The 18,970-nt window shown below is 40.6% G+C and overlaps 1 protein-coding gene and 1 long non-coding RNA gene across 3 annotated transcripts in view; both read right to left on the reverse strand.

Moving 5' to 3' along the window:
- Positions 1-347: 347 nt before the first annotated feature.
- Positions 348-8,643, reverse strand: LOC115152844 (uncharacterized). Its single transcript, XR_003867589.1, has 2 exons — positions 1,860-8,643; positions 348-1,827 (listed from the first exon to the last, which is right to left on the reverse strand). It is a non-coding gene; the product is annotated as an uncharacterized LOC115152844 (long non-coding RNA).
- A 2,442-nt stretch (positions 8,644-11,085) lies between these two features.
- LOC115152845 (regulator of G-protein signaling 17) overlaps positions 11,086-18,970 on the reverse strand; it is a 41,003-nt gene continuing 33,118 nt past the window's right edge. For both annotated transcript variants that reach the window (XM_029697719.1, XM_029697718.1), the window contains 3 exons: positions 15,663-15,734; positions 12,529-12,760; positions 11,086-12,199 (listed from right to left, as the gene is read on the reverse strand). In XM_029697719.1, the coding sequence (XP_029553579.1) occupies positions 12,011-12,199; positions 12,529-12,760; positions 15,663-15,734 (493 nt within the window). In that variant the 3' untranslated portion in view covers positions 11,086-12,010. The remainder of the gene's footprint in view (positions 12,200-12,528; positions 12,761-15,662; positions 15,735-18,970) is intronic.

Here is an 18,970-nt window from a genome sequence, read left to right on the forward strand (position 1 = left end):
CTCCCTTTAAGAGTGTGCTCCTAATCTCAGCTTGTTACCTGTATAAAAGACACCTGGGAGCCAGAAATCTTTCTGATTGAGAGGGGGGTCAAATACTTATTTCCCTCATTAAAATGCAAATCAATTTATAACATTTTTTACGTGTTTTTCTGGATATTTTTGTTGTTATTCTGTCTCTCACTGTTCAAATAAACCTACCGTTAAAATTATAGACGGATCCTTTTTTTGTCAGTGGGCAAACGTACAAAATCAGCAGGTGATCAAATACAATTTACAGTATATTAGTGCTAGTGTAGTAAGTGATACAATATGGAGGGAAAACGTAGTACTAAATAACTCATCACGTATGGGGAAAAAGTCTAAAAAGTGTTTATTGTAAGATGTTACATTTAGAATGTCTTTCTCTAGCAGCACTATTTAAATGACACAGCTATTCAAGGGCAGTTACAATAGATTTGACTTTGTTTCTTATGCAAGATGTTGTTTTGTAAACAAAGAAAAAGACAGAACATTACATCAATATGCTTACCACAGTTTCACAATTTCTAACAAAGATGTTCCATATTTAAAAAAATAAGTTAAACATTAATAAACACTGTCTTGAGTTATAAAATGTATGAAATATAGACCAGTTAAAATAAATAAAACAGAAAATGCAAATTGGATTACACAAACTTTACAATTTCAGCATTACCTGATATACCATATACTCTTTCAAAAATCTATTTTTCAATTCTGTTTACGGTGGGAGCACAGGTTCTCTGAAATATGACAAAATGTTGACCTTGTTGACAATAATTCAAAACATAGCCCCCTTATGTTCTTCTAATATGTATAACTAAAGTTTTATCTCAAATGACAAATGGAAATGTCAAGGTTTAGTGTGAAAATGAATTTTCACATGGCCCTACAACAGTGAAGTGAATAGGGAAGGTTTATAACAGGCTATTCTGTGTTTGTTTAAAAACATGAGTGCAAGAAACAACACCCTCCAACTCCAACAACGTTACTCCTTCCCTGCACGTCTAGAAATGGATGGAGGGCCATTTCAGCCTCCTGTAAATGTTGTGGCACATTCTAGCAGAGAAAGCAACTACAGGCAACAGGAAACGTTTGGCAACTTCACATGCACGCCACAGAATAAGATTAGATTTTCATGACCAAATGATATCAGGTCGAAATGTTAGCCTATAACAACCACATAAACACTGGGCTGCCTGATTCTATTTAAACCAATAGCCTGGAGTGATTTTGTCAAATTGTCATTAATACTGTCATGCTGAAAGAGGAAAATAGTGACTGACAAAATGCTTGAGGCCATTCATGGCTTCCTAAACACAACCCCTCTAATTCTGGTAGGCTCTGCACCTTTAGAAGATATCCGTCTCTGAAAGGGAGCAGCTACAATAGCACAGATCATGTCACACTTCGGGCTCTCTAAAGGGTGTGTACTACTTACTGGATCCAATTGGGAGTTTGAATGTTGGTCACGCTCTTTCTTCAATATATGAAGCGTCTAAATATTTACATAACACATGGCATATATTTGCTTTCATTACTAATCCATAGCGAGATCTTTCAAGAGCTCAGACAAAAAGAAAGACACACAACAGCTTGATAAGTTGTTACATGGAAATATACAGCAAATGTGACTTGTAGAAATCCTTATTGACTTGCCCTGGCAACACTCTGAAAAGAGATAGCTATAGCATTCACAATCATCAATGGTATCGCACAACAACCCCTCGATGCACTCGAGAGTTCAATTGAACGTTCCCAAACACGTGGTAAATGGCCTTTAGATAAGTCATACAACTGAATAGTGACCTACTGTTATGATATGGGGGCTCGTTAGTGACCTACTGTTATGATATGGGGGCTCGTTAGTGACCTACTGTTATGATATGGGGGCTCGCTAGTGACCTACTGTTATGATATGGGGGCTCGCTAGTGACCTACTGTTATGATATGGGGGCTCGCTAGTGACCTACTGTTATGATATGGGGGCTCGTTAGTGACCTACTGTTATGATATGGGGGCTCGTTAGTGACCTACTGTTATGATATGGGGGCTCGTTAGTGACCTACTGTTATGATATGGGGGCTCGTTAGTGACCTACTGTTATGATATGGGGGCTCGTTAGTGACCTACTGTTATGATATGGGGGCTCGTTAGTGACCTACTGTTATGATATGGGGGCTCGTTAGTGACCTACTGTTATGATATGGGGGCTCGTTAGTGACCTACTGTTATGATATGGGGGCTCGTTAGTGACCTACTGTTATGATATGGGGGCTCGTTAGTGACCTACTGTTATGATATGGGGGCTCGTTAGTGACCTACTGTTATGATATGGGGGCTCGTTAGTGACCTACTGTTATGATATGGGGGCTCGTTAGTGACCTACTGTTATGATATGGGGGCTCGTTAGTGACCTACTGTTATGATATGGGGGCTCGTTAGTGACCTACTGTTATGATATGGGGGCTCGTTAGTGACCTACTGTTATGATATGGGGGCTCGTTAGTGACCTACTGTTATGATATGGGGGCTCGTTAGTGACCTACTGTTATGATATGGGGGCTCGTTAGTGACCTACTGTTATGATATGGGGGCTCGTTAGTGACCTACTGTTATGATATGGGGGCTAGTTTATTCTTACAACACACTACCACTTCCACTCCCTATCCCCAGGTGGCAGCAGCAGCAACTGGGCCAGGTGCTGTGCCAAGCCTTGATAAGCACACAAGTGCGGGCAATCAGGGATCGACAATCAGTGAGAGAGAGAGATGGACAGGAGCTTCTTGGCCGGCCAGTCTGAACAACAATCTGCCTGGGCTGGACAACCAAGAAGTCAAGGATGGAGTTGGCCCTGGACCCCAGGTAAGGTTGATGTCATATACAACATGGTCCACATACTCTGACTAGTGTTACGAAACCAGCTACACTAGCTAAATCTTAAATGAGCACATTAAATCAGGTTACAGACCATTTAGTTAGGACTAGGACCCCTAGACTTAGAGAGTGTAGCAATCAGCAGGCTAGCTAGCTGGCTTCGTAACACTACCATAACCTCATTTCATGAATACTGTATGGAGAGGATTTAAAGTAACTGTCCAGTGTTTCCAGATTTCTATGAAATATGACCTATAATGGACTACAATATGATTTAAATAGTTTTCCTTCCAAAAAATGGTAATTAAATATATTAAAAAAAGCTTTTCTGTGTTGGAATGGTGTGGGCGTACCCCAACAGCAGCATGGTGTGGGCATATACCGGTCATTAAAAATATTCATACGAGTAGATTGCTGATTTGCCAGCTCATCCTCTATGAGGAAATAACAAGCATTTTTGAAACTGTCTGAGATACCTCAAACATGTGTCTTAAAAAATAAAATAAAAATGTTTCAATGTATGCTTTGGCCACAAATACGAGTCAACAACGTGGGTGGATGAGTCAACAACGTGGGTGGACGAGTCAACAACGTGGGTGGACGAGTCAACAACATTATTTGGGTATGAGTTAATAGAATATGAACTTTTAAAAGTTTGATTTTCCCTGGACAGTTACTTTAAGTCATTCAGGCAATAGATGAGAATACACTAAGAAAAGACAGATTTAAATTGTCAATATTAGTGAAATATACTAGAAGTAAAATAATCTCTAGCATTACTAATTGTCGGCATATTGCAGTACTTTAATATATACTCATACATTATTGTTAATGGCACATAACAATTATGGAGAATATAAAATATAACTTTTAATTCCTCGAGTGACCTTTAAAATAGTTGTTTTAACTCTGGATCATTGATGGTATCTACAAAAGCATCGTGAAAAGAAGGCTCTGGCATTCTAAATCAATAAATACCCTCCGATTGATGCACCAGTTGTGTACATTGAAAATAAATTCTACAATTATCTGTACAAAGTCATCCCTATCACCACAAAACAAGACACAATTGTCATGAATGCCTCTGAGGTACAATGTGTGTATGAGGGTCCTCCTTCCTACTCTTTAACTATCTGGAGTGAGAGACCGGTTTATATCTATGCCGTTCTATATCAATGACGGTTTCTCTGTCTGGTCACAGCCAGTTCCATAAAGTGAGGTAAGGGATGTATGGAAGATGTAGAAGAGCAAGGACAAAAGGGCAAAAAACCTTAGAAAACATTATGAAGAACATTAAATGGAGAAAACCTGCCACTTACAGTGAACCGAAATGCTGCCTCCAAATAGCCCATATCATGCAACTAATCTCATGATTATGGCTTGCTCTGAGTCAGAGTGCTTTTATACAGCCCTTGGGAACCTGTCCAAACTATTATTTTGCTTGCGGAGAATAGGTAACCAGTCCCAACACTCTGTATAAACATACAAAAATAAGTCAAAATTACTAGACCCATTTTTAACATGGCAGTGTGGGATCCATCTTACAGCAATTATCTGGCTTGTATATGTGACAGGCAACGAGCTGTTTTAATTAACTGTCCAGCATTGCAAACTTCTGTTTATAACAGGAGGAAGCAAGAAAGGTTTACTGAAAAATACTGTTGGCTGCAACTGTGTTAAAATGCTGTACAGTAAGTAATCTTTGGTATTTGCAAAATAATTTCTCAATGATATGAAAGTAAAGTTCCAAACGTTTCCAAAACCGCATCACAAGCAGGGATAATTCATGTTTAGACAGAGCGTCAGGACTGGTTACACATTCCCCGTTTAGACAGAGCGTCAGGACTGGTTACACATCCCCCGTTTAGACAGAGCGTCAGGACTGGTTACACATCTCCCGTTTAGACAGAGCGTCAGGACTGGTTACACATCCCCCGTTTAGACAGAGCGTCAGGACTGGTTACACATTCCCCGTTTAGAGAGCGTCAGGACTGGTTACACATTCCCCGTTTAGAGAGCGTCAGGACTGGTTACACATCCCCCGTTTAGACAGAGCGTCAGGACTGGTTACACATCCCCCGTTTAGACAGAGCGTCAGGACTGGTTACACATTCCCCGTTTAGACAGAGCGTCAGGACTGGTTACACATTCCCCGTTTAGACAGAGCGTCAGGACTGATTACACATTCCCCGTTTAGACAGAGCGTCAGGACTGGTTACACATCCCCCGTTTAGACAGAGCGTCAGGACTGGTTACACATCCCCCGTTTAGACAGAGCGTCAGGACTGGTTACACATTCCCCGTTTAGACAGAGCGTCAGGACTGATTACACATCCCCTGTGGGCAAAATAATAGTTTGGATGGGAGCCAAAAAGACTATGTTATAGACCTTTGTGACCGGGAACAAGATGTAGGCCTACAGGATCATGTTAAACTAATGGTGTTCAGTTAAGCAGACATTAAATCATCAAAATAGTACAATACCTAATTAACTAGTCTAGCAGTTAGTGCTCTGGTGGGTAAAAAAACCCCAAAGACTCTCAGTCGAGATCAGAGTCTGAATCACTGACGGACACCTGTGGTGGTAATATTTACCAATAATATTTTGGGTTGAAAATAGCCTTTGTTTCTTTGGCAATTCCTGAAAAGCCTCATCAATGTACTGCATCTTTGTAGATGAATGGATATTGGAAATCAATTGAAAGATGAGATGGGAGTGAGGTATGGATGACACTGAATAGAAGACAACATCTGTGTGGTCAATAGACAAACAGGTGGAATCTAATGCTGTTACCACATTATTTCAATATCATTTTGTCAACATGATTACACTGTAATGTGGGAAAGTAATCAACATATGCCTTATTGTGAGTGTTGGTCTTGAGACAATCTTACAGAATCATTTTAAATAGGTTTTTAATTGTTGTGGACAACACATTGGAGGCAGCATTTCTGAAGACATGGTAGATGACACTTCGCTTCATACTCTCTAAAACAGTCTCGATAAACTCAAAGGTGAAGTAAGTCAATTGTATGTCATTTGATGAGAAGACAGTACTGAGTTTGTATCCGTTTGGACAACTACACTGCCTGATTGTCAAATCTGGACGCATATAATATACCTGTGACTGAAAACTCTGTCATTGCCAATACCCCAAATCATTCTACAATTTATTTTGACAACAGAAGTAGTACTCTATACTACTGCACAAACCCAGCAAAGCAGGTTCAGTTATAGGATTTATTGTTATAGAATTTATTTCAATCAATGTTTGTGTGGCAGGGTGACCGTGAGCCACCACTAATGTCCGCTCGTCAACATAACAAATGGTTATGATGGAGTTTGAGGAAAGAGAATTATTAAACAGTTTTAGCTCTTAGAGGGGGGAAAAAAACGGAGCAATGAGCAAACGAATAAGACAGTGTTTATAGGCATGGCCCTCTGAAAGCAAGTACCCAGACTCTCTCAGTATCTCAATATAAAGCATACCCAGTGGACAACCTGTTTTCTGTTTATCCCTCAGTCATGGCTCAAGTCACCATTACGCTCTGCTTGGACAGTGATGTAGTACCACATTTAATCTTAAAAGGGAACACTGACATCACATTTCAGGTGTCTTGTTATTACTGAACATAATTATTGAGAATGTTCATTCAGCCAGTCAGTCATAATATCAGTTAAGCTCAAAGTATCATTATTCATGTGTTAAGGTTTTAATAATGTTGTGTGCAGTCACATAACGTTATATCTAATGTTTTACCATGACAACCTGGCTCTTGTACAGCGGGTTCATTGGGAAAGCCACCAAGAGGTAGATGTTTCTGTTCTTGTGATTTTAACATATTTATTAAAGTTTCTAAAATAGCCCTTCAACCTTTGCGAATGTGACTATGAAGAACCTTTGGAAACAACAGGCAGAAACTGCCTCTTGATTGTAGAAACGGTTGTACTGCAAACGACAATATGGGTTACGTACAGCAATGACGACTTTGAATGGCTTCCTGGATAAAGAGATGCTCAGGGGCCTGAAAGAAAACACTGAATGGATAATAAAGCCTCTATGGATGGAGTCTCTGACTAGTCGATCAGTCAACAGGTGTATCTTACAGAGTGAACTGTCATCTCATAACACAGCCACAGGTCTGACAACACACATTTATTTGTATTTATCAAGTGTTGTTTTTTTCATCACGAAGGCATATACTATTTTCTCTGTATATTACTTGTTATATATTTATATATAAACAAAAATAACGGTACATTTTTGCTGAATAAGATTGAAGAATACCAGCAAAGGGCAATGTAAACCATGTTCCATCAAACTTAGCTAAAAAGGTAACTTAACCTACCCTTTCCCACATTTCAACAGTAACATATTTGCATAGGCAAAATGAGATTAGCCCTTTAAACAGTGTATTTCCTGAATTCTTTATATATCTAAAAATCTTTTTCCAGTTGAACACAATTAAACAATCAAACAAAAAAGTAAACTAGGCTAATCATCCTAACGCTCAATACATATTTTCTGTGCACATTTTGTTTACAGTGTTAGGCTTCAAGTAGATCTAAAAACAAAGTGTACATTGACAACTAGATGTGAAATAAAGGAACCAATATGAGAGGTAGTGAAAACACTAATGACACTCAAAGGAGAAACAAAGCAAATAAGGCCAATGCTTATCTAATCACATCAAATATGACACTTGAGATCAAATTCTCTCTCTGTCAACAAACCTCTGCCACCTTTCAAAGCCATTCATTCTGAGTTGAAGTCAACATTTGAACAGATATGACACTATGCCTATGATACCGCCTCGTCATGAACAGTTAAATCCTTGTTGAAATGCCAGTCAAATGAACAACCATTTCCTTCCATGGAGTGAAAATAATTAGTTAATCAGAGTCAAGACAAGACAGTACACCCAGACAACACAATACTACTCTTCACCCATCGTAAAATGTTCATTTTCAATCATTCAGAACCATTTTCCTACCCCCAGAAATCTGCTATTGGCTTCTCTTGCAAGACAATTGCTCACCGTACGAATGTAAACTTGGTTTGATTGCACCATCATTTCAGTGTTTGGTTGGTCAAACATTGTGAAGTTACAGCTAAAATAACATCTAAACTGAGCAAGTCATTATTTTGTAAAATGTCAATGTGAGTTGTCATTAATAGAGCGACATAAAAAGGTATCCTCTAACCACTGTGGTGCATGCATACTGGATAACTTTTACTGTGTCATTCACTCAAAATATAACATCAATGTTCTCTGCACTGTATGCAAACACTGTTCAAATATTTCTATAAAGGTAGCTGAATGTGAACTAAATATAGGGAATGTTAGAATATAGTTGGATGTTCAAAATGGCTGATATCATTAGGCTATGCTATATGTTCATTTTTATGACTACAAAAATGGAAATACTCTACATCTGATCCAATTGCACTTCAATAACCTACAGTATATGGGCTTTATTAAAACTGGCCTTGGCACATGAACTTCAGGTAGTAAGACCTGATGGCAGAATGATGTTCTTACAAAACAGTGGTTTCCATGACACCTGAATATCTTTACCCACCAGTGGTGATAATACACACAACTCTCACAATATACCTTACTCGCTGACCTCTGCACATCAACAGGTGACAGAGGCCTCCAATAATTTGTCCATGTTAAAAATAAAAAATAAATCACAAAATTTGTATTGAAAATACAGTACCAGTCAAAAGTTTGGACACATATTCAAGGGTTTTTATTTTTAGAATAATAGTGAAGACATCAATACTATGAAATAACACACATGGAATCATGTAGTAAAAAAAAAAAAAGTGTTAAACAAATGAAAATATATTTAATATGAGATTCTTCAAAGTAGCCACCCTTTGCCTTGATGACAGCCAGGCCAGGTCATTGGATGAAGCACTCCATCACTCTCCTTCAAGGTCAAATAGGCCTTACACAGCCTGGAGGTGTGTTGGGTCATTGTCCTGTTGAAAAACAAATGATAGTCCCACTAAGCGCAAAACAGATGGGATGGCATAATCGCTGCAGAATGCTGTGGTAGCCATGCTGGTTAAGAGTGCCTCAAATTCTAAATAAATCACTGACAGTGTCACCAGCAAAGCACCCCCACACCATCACACCTCCTCCTCCATGCTTCACGGTGGGAACCACACATGCAGAGATCATCCGTTCACCTATTTTGTGTCTCACAAAGACACGGCAGTTGGAACCAAAAATCTCACATTTGGACTCATCAGACCAAAGGACAGATTTCCACCGGTCTAATGTCCATTTCTTGTGTTTCTTGGCCCAAGCAAGTCTCTTATTATTGGTGTCCTTTAGTAGTAGTTTCTTTGCAGCAATTCGACCATAAAGGCCTGATTCACGCAGTCTCCTCTGAACAGTTGATGTTGAGATGTGTCTGACTTGAACTCTGTGAAGCATTTATTTGAGCTGCAATCTGAGGTGCAGGTAACTCTAATGAACGTATCCTCTGCAGCAGAGATAACTCTGGGTCTTCCTTTCCTGTGGCGGTCCTCATGAGAGCCAGTTTCAGCATGACACTTGATGGTTTTTGTGACTGCACTTGAAGAAACTTTCAAAGTTCTGGAAATGTTCCAGATTGACTGACCTTCATGTCTTAAAGTAATGGACTGTTGTTTCTCTTTGCTTATTTGAGCTGTTCTTGCCGTAATATGGACTTGGTCTTTTACCAAATAGGGCTATCTTCTTTATACCACCCCTACCTTGTCACAACACAACTGATTGGCTCAAATGCATTAAAGAAATTCCACAAATTAACTTTTAACAAGGCACACCTGTTAATTGAAATGCATTCCAGGTGACTACCTCATGAAGCTAGTTGAGAGAATGCCAAGTGTGTGCAAAGCTGTCATCAAGGCAAAGGGTGGCTACTTTGAATAATCTCAAATAAAATATATTTTGATTTGTTTACTACATGATTGCATGTGTTATTTCATATTATTGATGTCTTCACTATTATTTTAAAAATAAAAACCCTTGAATGAGTAGGTATGTCCAAACCTTGGACTGGTACTGTATATATGGGACATTAAAGGTAGACTCAGCGATATGATGTAGACACAAGAAAGTAAACAACATAGTGGGTCAATTTCCGCAACAACTAAGAGCGTTGAAGCGCGAGGCTAAACTTCCCCTGTTAGGGCGTGAACTGAACCCGTGCACTGAACCCGTGCACATGCGCAGATACTGTGTGTGACTGTGTAGGAGAAAGTCTTGCATCTCGTTCATCGCAATATCTACGGTGGCAATGTCATTTCTCTGAGTCTACCTTCAACTATACCATATTTAAAATGTTTGATACGTGTGTATCTGGACGGCAGGTACACACATTAATGCATGATGCAATTTTAGGAAAAAGAACGAATCGTCTCCGGAATCTCTATAGACCTCCCTTGGCCATCCCTGGGAAGCAGAGAGACTGTTAAAGCATCTTACTGGCACCTCGCTAGCCAGGCTGAAATGGACAATCAGCAGTAGAAACAAAATAGCAAAGTGTTCTCCTCACCCGTTTTGTAAAAAGCTGAGGGATTGGGCTGGATAAATTTAACCACTCAAATTCAGAAACAAGAGCAATAGATGCAAGGACTGACCATGCATGATACCAACATGACAGTTTGAACCATGTTTTGAGGCTATATGAACCATGTTTGGAGGCTATAAAGTGTTTGTTTACAAACATTGGAGTTAAACAAGCTTCTATTTTGGGTGTTGATGGTGTACAACAGTTGAACTAAGCTTATGAGGCATTTATAAGTTATATTCTTCAAGAATCAATGATCATTAATTTATAAGTCCAAAAATGAATGTAGCAATTGCTGATTGCCCCTTTAAAGACAGACACGCATCTGGTGAACAGGACTGTAAACCTCCAAACCACCTCCATAGAAAACACGATTCGGCTGGGCTGTTCCTTAGCTGGCACTGACCCCCTTCAGTCTAGGACTAGCTACAGCTTTAAAACCAGAAGCCACATAGGCATACTTCATAATTCCATGTCTCTGCAATGCAGACCCCTCTTAGACCTCATGGCTATGCATCAGACATACCGCTATCACATACTTGACCTTCCGAACCAAGGCTTGATTACTACCATTTATATTATATGCAGTAGAAAAAATGAAAAAGTTAACGGTTCTCTTTCATTTGAGAGCTTGAAAGTGTTCATGATTTATTGTCTGAAACTAATTGAATGTTTGATTTATTTTTTTCTCCAGCAATGATTCCAACCTGTGCTTCTCTTAGGGTGAGATGGTGAGGGAAGGACAGGTAGGACTGTACTGTGTTTACTAAACTGTGGTTGTTGCCATAACAAGCAGCGCTTGTGCCGCATTTTTCACGTCAAGGCATTGTGATTTCCCGTGGGAAGTCATGTTCATTAGACATTTAGCTGCCCGACCACAACTCCAGGCCTTCTTCTCTTTTAGAGTTGTAAAGAAGGCAAGTGCTTGGAAATTAACACTGCTGTAAAACTTTCAACCTCCTCAAAATCAACAACTGCAAGCTAATTGGCAAATATTGATATTCCCTTCACATAACACATCAAGAGCTTGACAGGGAAATCCCCAGAACAGAAGAAAATACATCTCATATTCAAGAACCTTTGCTGTCCACTGCTAACATACCAAGCCAGTGTTGAGCAAATTCCATTACCGTGTCACATGCAAAGTCTGTGATTTTCCTGCTCACCACGGTCAACTCTACAGCTATCTTAAAAAGGGCATTGTTTTTGGACTGTAAAAAGTCTGAGGCATGGGACAAAATTTGAGAGAGAAAAATACAGACCAAGAAAGAGAGTGAAAGAGACCAAGCAAAAGGAGAACTCTGAAAAGTACAGTACAGGAACAATGGGTCTACCCTTCCTTTTGTTTGTCTTTGTAACAGTAGCCTGAGGAGCTCTTATCTGCAGTTAAACCAGGAACTAACCTTCAGGGCCGCCCGCGAGCAGACAATTCAAATTGCTTAAACTATTCATTATTTTCTGGTTTTCAAAAAAGGAAAATATCTAACCCAGTTCTGGCACCTGATTGTCTTTCTGTTTTGTTTGTTGGGGGGGTGGGTTACTTTAGGTGTCTAGGCAGGAGCTTCTCTTGCTGTCCAGAAGGTCTCTGTAAACAGAGGAGTTGAGGAAACGGGGGTAGGAGTCTCTGTGCATCAGAGTGTAGATCTGCAGCTGGGCCTCCTCGTACATCACGTTGCTGGGCTCCGCCAGGCTCAGGTTGATGCCTTCCCTCACCCGTGAATCCAGGCTCACCTGGGGACAGAGGAGCGGGAGAGAACAGTGACAATGCAATCACTCAAAGAGCTACACGGTCATGTTATCAATGGAGATAAGCTCACCTCCCACCTCCTCCTCACCCACTTTGAGATGGGGGTTTCAATATGTCTTGGAATCAGACCTGGGTCAAATACATGCATGTCAAATATAGTCAAAATGCTTGGGTGTACTTGCTTTCATTTTCCACAACGGAAGTCCCAAAAGTGCAACTCTAAAGTAACCCTGAAGCTAAATCAAGCAACAATGTGATACTGAGTAATACTAGGTACCAGTCAAACTCCTGCTTCCAACCTGATGCCTCCTACCTCTTTCGGCGATAGAATGGAGACGTAGTCCTCATAGATGATCCTTGCTTTCTCATCGATCGCTGTCGGGTCCGTCTCCTTCTTCAGCTCCTCACAGGCCAGCCAGAACAACAGGTTCTCTTCGCTGTACTCAGAGCGCAGAAATTCTCGGAAAATCTCCCTGCCTTCTGAGGAGCGCATCACCAGCTCGAAGCTACGGGCCCAGGCCACCACCTCGTCTAGAGTGGGTTGCCTAAACACAGGATACCAGGAACCCAGTGTCAGCAGTCTGGACTCTCACGATACACAGCAAAACAAACAGATTAGTGTGCTTGTCAGCAACAATGTCAGAACTGTTATTCCCAACACTTCTTTAATTACTTAACTTCTTCCCAATTACAGTGAATTCAACATGTCAATTCCTTTCACAAAGACGACGTCAATCTCTCCTCTACTTTAAGCCAGGAGAGACTGACAAGCATGTCATTGATGTTGTCTCTCTGTGTACATTTAAGGACCAGCCGTCCTGCCCTCTTCTGGGCCAATTGTAATTTGCATATGTCCCTCTATGGGGCACTTCATTTTACAACTGGGCAGTAGTCCAGGTGTGACAAAACTAGGGCCTGTTGGACTTGTTTTATTGATAGCAATATCAAGAAAGCAGAGCAGCGCTTTATTACGGACAGTCCCCTCCCCAGCTTAGCTCCAATAAGTTGACCATGACAGTTTACACTCCAGGGTTACATATTGTACTGTAAGATGATGACACACCTGCAAGTAGTCTCCACCTGAAGATTGATAGCCAGGTGGAGTTATTTGGAGAAATGCATTGCTATAGCGTGAACATTTTTAAATGGCTAGCACTTGGCAAACAGATCGGTCTAAGCAGACATGAAGGGACTGCAATACATACTTTGGTTAGCCACTGCAACCAACCAACTAACTATTCCATTTGGCTGACTTGTCCATGTACTAACAGAACACCTTAGTATGCTCCTAATTACTAGTGATGGGCTAAAACATTTAGTTGATAGTTACACCTCGCAATATTATTTTGGGATGATATTTGACTCTAAGTTTCCATATGTATTTTTATCCTATAGCTTGTTCTCCATCTTCATTTTAAATAGCAAGCCAACATGTTTCCAGCACTTTCATTTCCATGACTGGTCAAAACTCACAGTATTGAACTGCAATACATATCGTATCGGCACCTGAGTATGGTGATCATTTCATATCGTGAGGTCCCTGGGTATGGTGATCATTTCATATCGTGAGGTCCCTGGGTATGGTGATCATTTCATATCGTGAGGTCCCTGGGTATGGTGATCATTTCATATCGTGAGATCCCTGGGTATGGTGATCATTTCATATCGTGAGGTCCCTGGGTATGGTGATCATTTCATATCGTGAGGTCCCTGGGTATGGTGATCATTTCATATCGTGAGGTCCCTGGGTATGGTGATCATTTCATATCGTGAGGTCCCTGGGTATGGTGATCATTTCATATCGTGAGGTCCCTGGGTATGGTGATCATTTCACATCGTGAGGTCCCTGGGTATGGTGATCATTTCATATCGTGAGGTCCCTGGGTATGGTGATCATTTCATATCGTGAGGTCCCTGAGTATGGTGATCATTTCATATCGTGAGGTCCCTGAGTATGGTGATCATTTCATATCGTGAGGTCCCTGAGTATGGTGATCATTTCATATCGTGAGGTCCCTGGGTATGGTGATCATTTCATATCGTGAGGTCCCTGAGTATGGTGATCATTTCATATCGTGAGGTCCCTGGGTATGGTGATCATTTCATATCGTGAGGTCCCTGAGTATGGTGATCATTTCATATCGTGAGGTCCCTGGGTATGGTGATCATTTCATATCGTGAGGTCCCTGAGTATGGTGATCATTTCATATCCTGAGGTCCCTGGGTATGGTGATCATTTCATATCGTGAGGTCCCTGAGTATGGTGATCATTTCATATCGTGAGGTCCCTGGGTATGGTGATCATTTCATATCGTGAGGTCCCTGGCAGTTCCCAACCCTACTAATTACCAGTTTGAATGGGAGCATCTTTGTCAGGACTTGTTTGACCTGAGAGTCATGGCTACAGGGACCCATTGAAATGTTGTCATTAAAGGTTGCTACTTAGGAGCAATTGTGTCTTTCTGTTATTTTCATGTCTTAATCAACAAAACATTCTATTATTACAGTAGAACCAGGTGATCGGACCAGAACTCCATCTAGCTAGAACAACATGAAGAATGAGTGTTCCAAGGTAGAGCCTAAGGTTGAATCCCGTGCCATGGCCACAGCCGTGTGAGAACAGTATTTAGCTCACAATAGGTTGAATCCCGTGCCATGGCCACAGCCGTGTGAGAACAGTATTTAGCTCACAATAGTCTGAGCAGCCAGACAGGCTACATCGTGTAAATCCGGTTCAATGCTGAAATCCAACAATACTACATATCACACAAATAATAAGCACACAAAACACTGCAGAGCTGAACCCTATACTCTATATAATGGACCTGCTCCTTTGGGGTGGATGGAAATTATGTCCTCATGTGTCCTCAGTTAACAGCTGTTTCAGTCAAATAACTGAAATTGTGGGAGAGGTGGAGAGAAAATAAAACTCATGCTCTAATTGGCTAATACAGCAAACGAGTGAGCAACACACAGGAATAGATATTGACACAGCAGCAACGTAAGGAGAGAAAATTAATGGGCCAAAGCAGTAAATTGGGCAAAATAATTAGACTACAACATTACTGGCATGGATTCTGGCAAATGTTTTGCATGCAATAATAAAACAATTTCTGGCATCCTTTCTTGAGGTAACCTGTCCTAATGTAGAATGTCTATGTACAATGCCTGCAAAGACAAGGAAGAACGGACGTGACCAACGGCCATTAGCTTATGTGCCAACACGAAAACCAAACAAACTGTTTTCCTTCCCTGTCTGGCACTAACACCTTAACTTGTATTTTCCTGACTGTTTTGACTGTCTCACCAAGCTACCTTCAGTAGAATGACTGGAAATTGCTCTGGATAAGAGTGTCTGCTAAATGACCAAAAATGTGAAACGATATCAAAACAATTTGGTATTTTCTCAGAGACATCCTAAGGAAAAAGGCATAGCTGGCAACTTACTGCTCCTCCATGGCTTCAATACTATCCATTTTAGTGCATGTCCGTTCAGAACCCTCCATGTGGTCCTCATTCCTGGAACAGGAGAAGCAGAAAGAGATTAGTATTGCTTTCAAACATTTTCCATATTCAAACATACTTATTCATATGGCAGTCTAAATGTTGTATCTTTGTTGAAACTACAGCCTGAGAACAGGTGTGTATTCTTCTAAAAACCAGTGAAAGCTTGACTTGAAAACAACCTGTGTGGGGAGTGAGGCTCCCTGCTATTTACAGTTCACAAAACCTTCACAACATCCCTATACCGGAACTGTACACGTTAAACACCTGTTGGGTACACAATAACAGACTATTGTAACACAAATTGAATTGCAACACATTAACAACGCACTCCGCCGGTCTTTCCTTTCACAAAAATCTGAAAAGCTAGTTGAGGTGCATTTTTTTGTTCCTAAATACTTTACAAATGTATTGGAAAGAGGTAATCAAGTCATTTCACATGACATGCAAACGGAATGTACGCATAGCACATTTCAGGTAGGGATGTATTGGAGAAACAGCTTGTTTATATGCCACTGTGCAAATAGTGCTATGCAGATTTGACTGACTTGAGCTTGGATGTAGCCTAGTATAGGACTATTGCTTCAGCATGTGTCATACGATCATTACTTTAACACACCCCAAAAATGTGATACACAAATAGCGAAGACATCCATTTTTCCCCCGAAAAATACCTTCAGTATCCCTGATGAAGTCAGCAAGTTATTATAACTACAAGTATTTAACAAATGAATAACAAGTAAAGAAGTGAAACCCAAAATGGGATGTGTAGCCTATAAATCTACACATTTCCTGGTGTTTAGCCTTCACAGTATTGAGATCTGGGCGATAAGGCGAAAATATATCAATGCTAGGGAGGTTTTAAAAAAAAAGTAAATTCACTATTCAAATAGTATCATGAATTTTTGTTGGCTATCCGGATATTCGAAATACATGTATTTTTTTTTACTTTAACCTGAACACTGCTGCGTCAGGCAGTCTGGCTCTCTAATGCTGCCACTGTGGAGGGATGAGATTGGGAGCAAACAGACAGAGGGAGAGAGAGATGGCCAAGGCAACTTGGCTACAGCCAAGACTAGCTAACTTGTAGCAGCTACAATGTTATTTATCATCCCATATAACAGTGCTTGTCTTGACTGGAGAAGCTATAGCTATCTAGGCTAATTGTGACCCCATTCCAATAAAACAACTGCCTACCAGTTGTTGCTCGTTGTAGCCTACGCTCTCATTTCGCTAACTTTTCATTCCATCTTGCATTGCATTAGTGAACTCTCACTCCACTTGCTACACACAGAGCATATTTGTCGCTTTGATTGGCTGACATAAACAACGAGCTACACAGGAAGGCTACCGGTCTTTTTAATGGGGCGTACAGTGCACGTCATAAACACTACATTGAAAGGTTTGTTGTTTTATTAAATAAAAAAAATCTAAAATGGTATGGTATATCCTTGCACAGTGCATTCGGAAAGCATTCAGACCCCTTGACTTTTAACACATTTTGTTACATTACAGCCTTATTCTAAAATGGAGCAAATCGTTTCCCCCCCTCAATCTACACACAATACCCCTTAATGACAAAGCAAAAACAGGTTTTTAGAAATGAGCAAATAAAAAAATAAAAAACATATACAAAACTCATATCGCATTTACATAAGTATTCAGACCCTTTACATAGTACTTTGTTAAAGCACCTTTGGCAGCAATTACAGCCTCAAGTGTTCTTGGGTATGACACTACAAGCTTGGCAAACCTGTATTTGGAGAGTTTCTCCCATTTCTTCTCTGCAGATCCTCTCAAGCTCTGTCAGGTTGGATGGGGAGCATCGATGCACAGTTATTTTCAGGTCTCTCCAGAGATGTTCGATCAGGTTCAAGTCCGGGCTCTGGCTGGCACACTCAAGGACATTCAGAGACTTGTCCCGAAGCCACTCCTGCGTTGTCTTGGCTGTGTGCTTAGGGTTGTTGTCCTGTTGGAAGGTGAACCTTTGCCCCAGCCTGAGGTCCTGAGCGCTCTGAAGCAGGTTTTCATCAAGGACCTCTGTACTTTGCTTGGTCTGAGAGTCTAAGTGCCTTTTGACAAACTCCAAGCGGGCTGTAATGTGCCTTTTACTGAGGAGTGGCTTCCGTCTGGCCACTCTACCATAAAAGGCCTGATTGGTGGAGTGTTGCAGAGATGGTTGTCCTTCTGGAAGAGTTTCCCAACTCCACAGAGGAACTCCGGAGCCATATCAGTGACCATCGGGATCTTGGTCACCTCCCTGACCAAGGCCCTTCTCCCCCGATTGCTCAGTTTGGCCAGGCAGCCAGCTCTAGGAAGAGTCTTGGTGGTTCCAAACTTCTTCCATTTAAGAATGATGGAGGCTACTGTATTCTTGGGGCCCTTCATTACTGCAGAAATGTTTTGGTACCCTTCCCCAGATATGTGCCTCGACACAATCCTGGACCTTATATAGACAGGCGTGTGCACCTTTCCAAATCATGTCCAATCAATTGAATTTACCACAGGTGGGCTCCAATCAAGTTGTAGAAACATCTCAAGGATGATCAGTGGAAACAGGATGCACCTGAGCTCTATTTTGAGTCTCATAGCAAAGCGTCTGAATACATATGCAAATATGATATTTCAGTTCTAAATTTTTTATACATTTTCGCAAATGTCTAAAAACCTGTTCTCACTTCGTCATGATGGGTGTAGATTGGTGAGGAAAAACATGTATTTAATCAATTTTAGAACAAGGCTGTAATGTAACAAAATGTGGGTAAAGTCAAGAGGCCTGAATACTTTCCGTTTGCACTGTATGTAACAATTTCACAAGGAATTTTTTCATTTCATTTAGAAAAAGCCTTTCAGTGTTAAAATAGGCCTATATTATTTTTTTTGCTTTGGAAAAATGAATACTTGTGCACATCCCTAATCAGTATTTTTCTCAGCGATTTTTGAGGGTCTCCATTTGGAAAGCTTGCTTTCCAGAAGTTATTGTCTTGTTGTGTTAGCTAGCAGTTCTCAGCTGTTAGCAGTTTCTTACTGGCAATAACAACGGATGACTGCCATAACTGAATTATTTTATGTAACATATCAAACATTAAAATACCCTTAGAGAAGCTACAGTAAAAATCCACACCGGTGCGTGGATCAATACATGTTTCATACCAACTGAGCTTTCAGCTCTCATCCCCAAACAAAGCTGTACTGTATCTTTATTTCAAATGGGGGAAAATGTCATCAAATGAACTGACTGACTAGCTGGG

The sequence above is a fragment of the Salmo trutta genome, chromosome 18, assembly GCF_901001165.1.
Source record: "Salmo trutta chromosome 18, fSalTru1.1, whole genome shotgun sequence".
Classification (NCBI taxonomy): Eukaryota; Metazoa; Chordata; class Actinopteri; order Salmoniformes; family Salmonidae; genus Salmo; species Salmo trutta.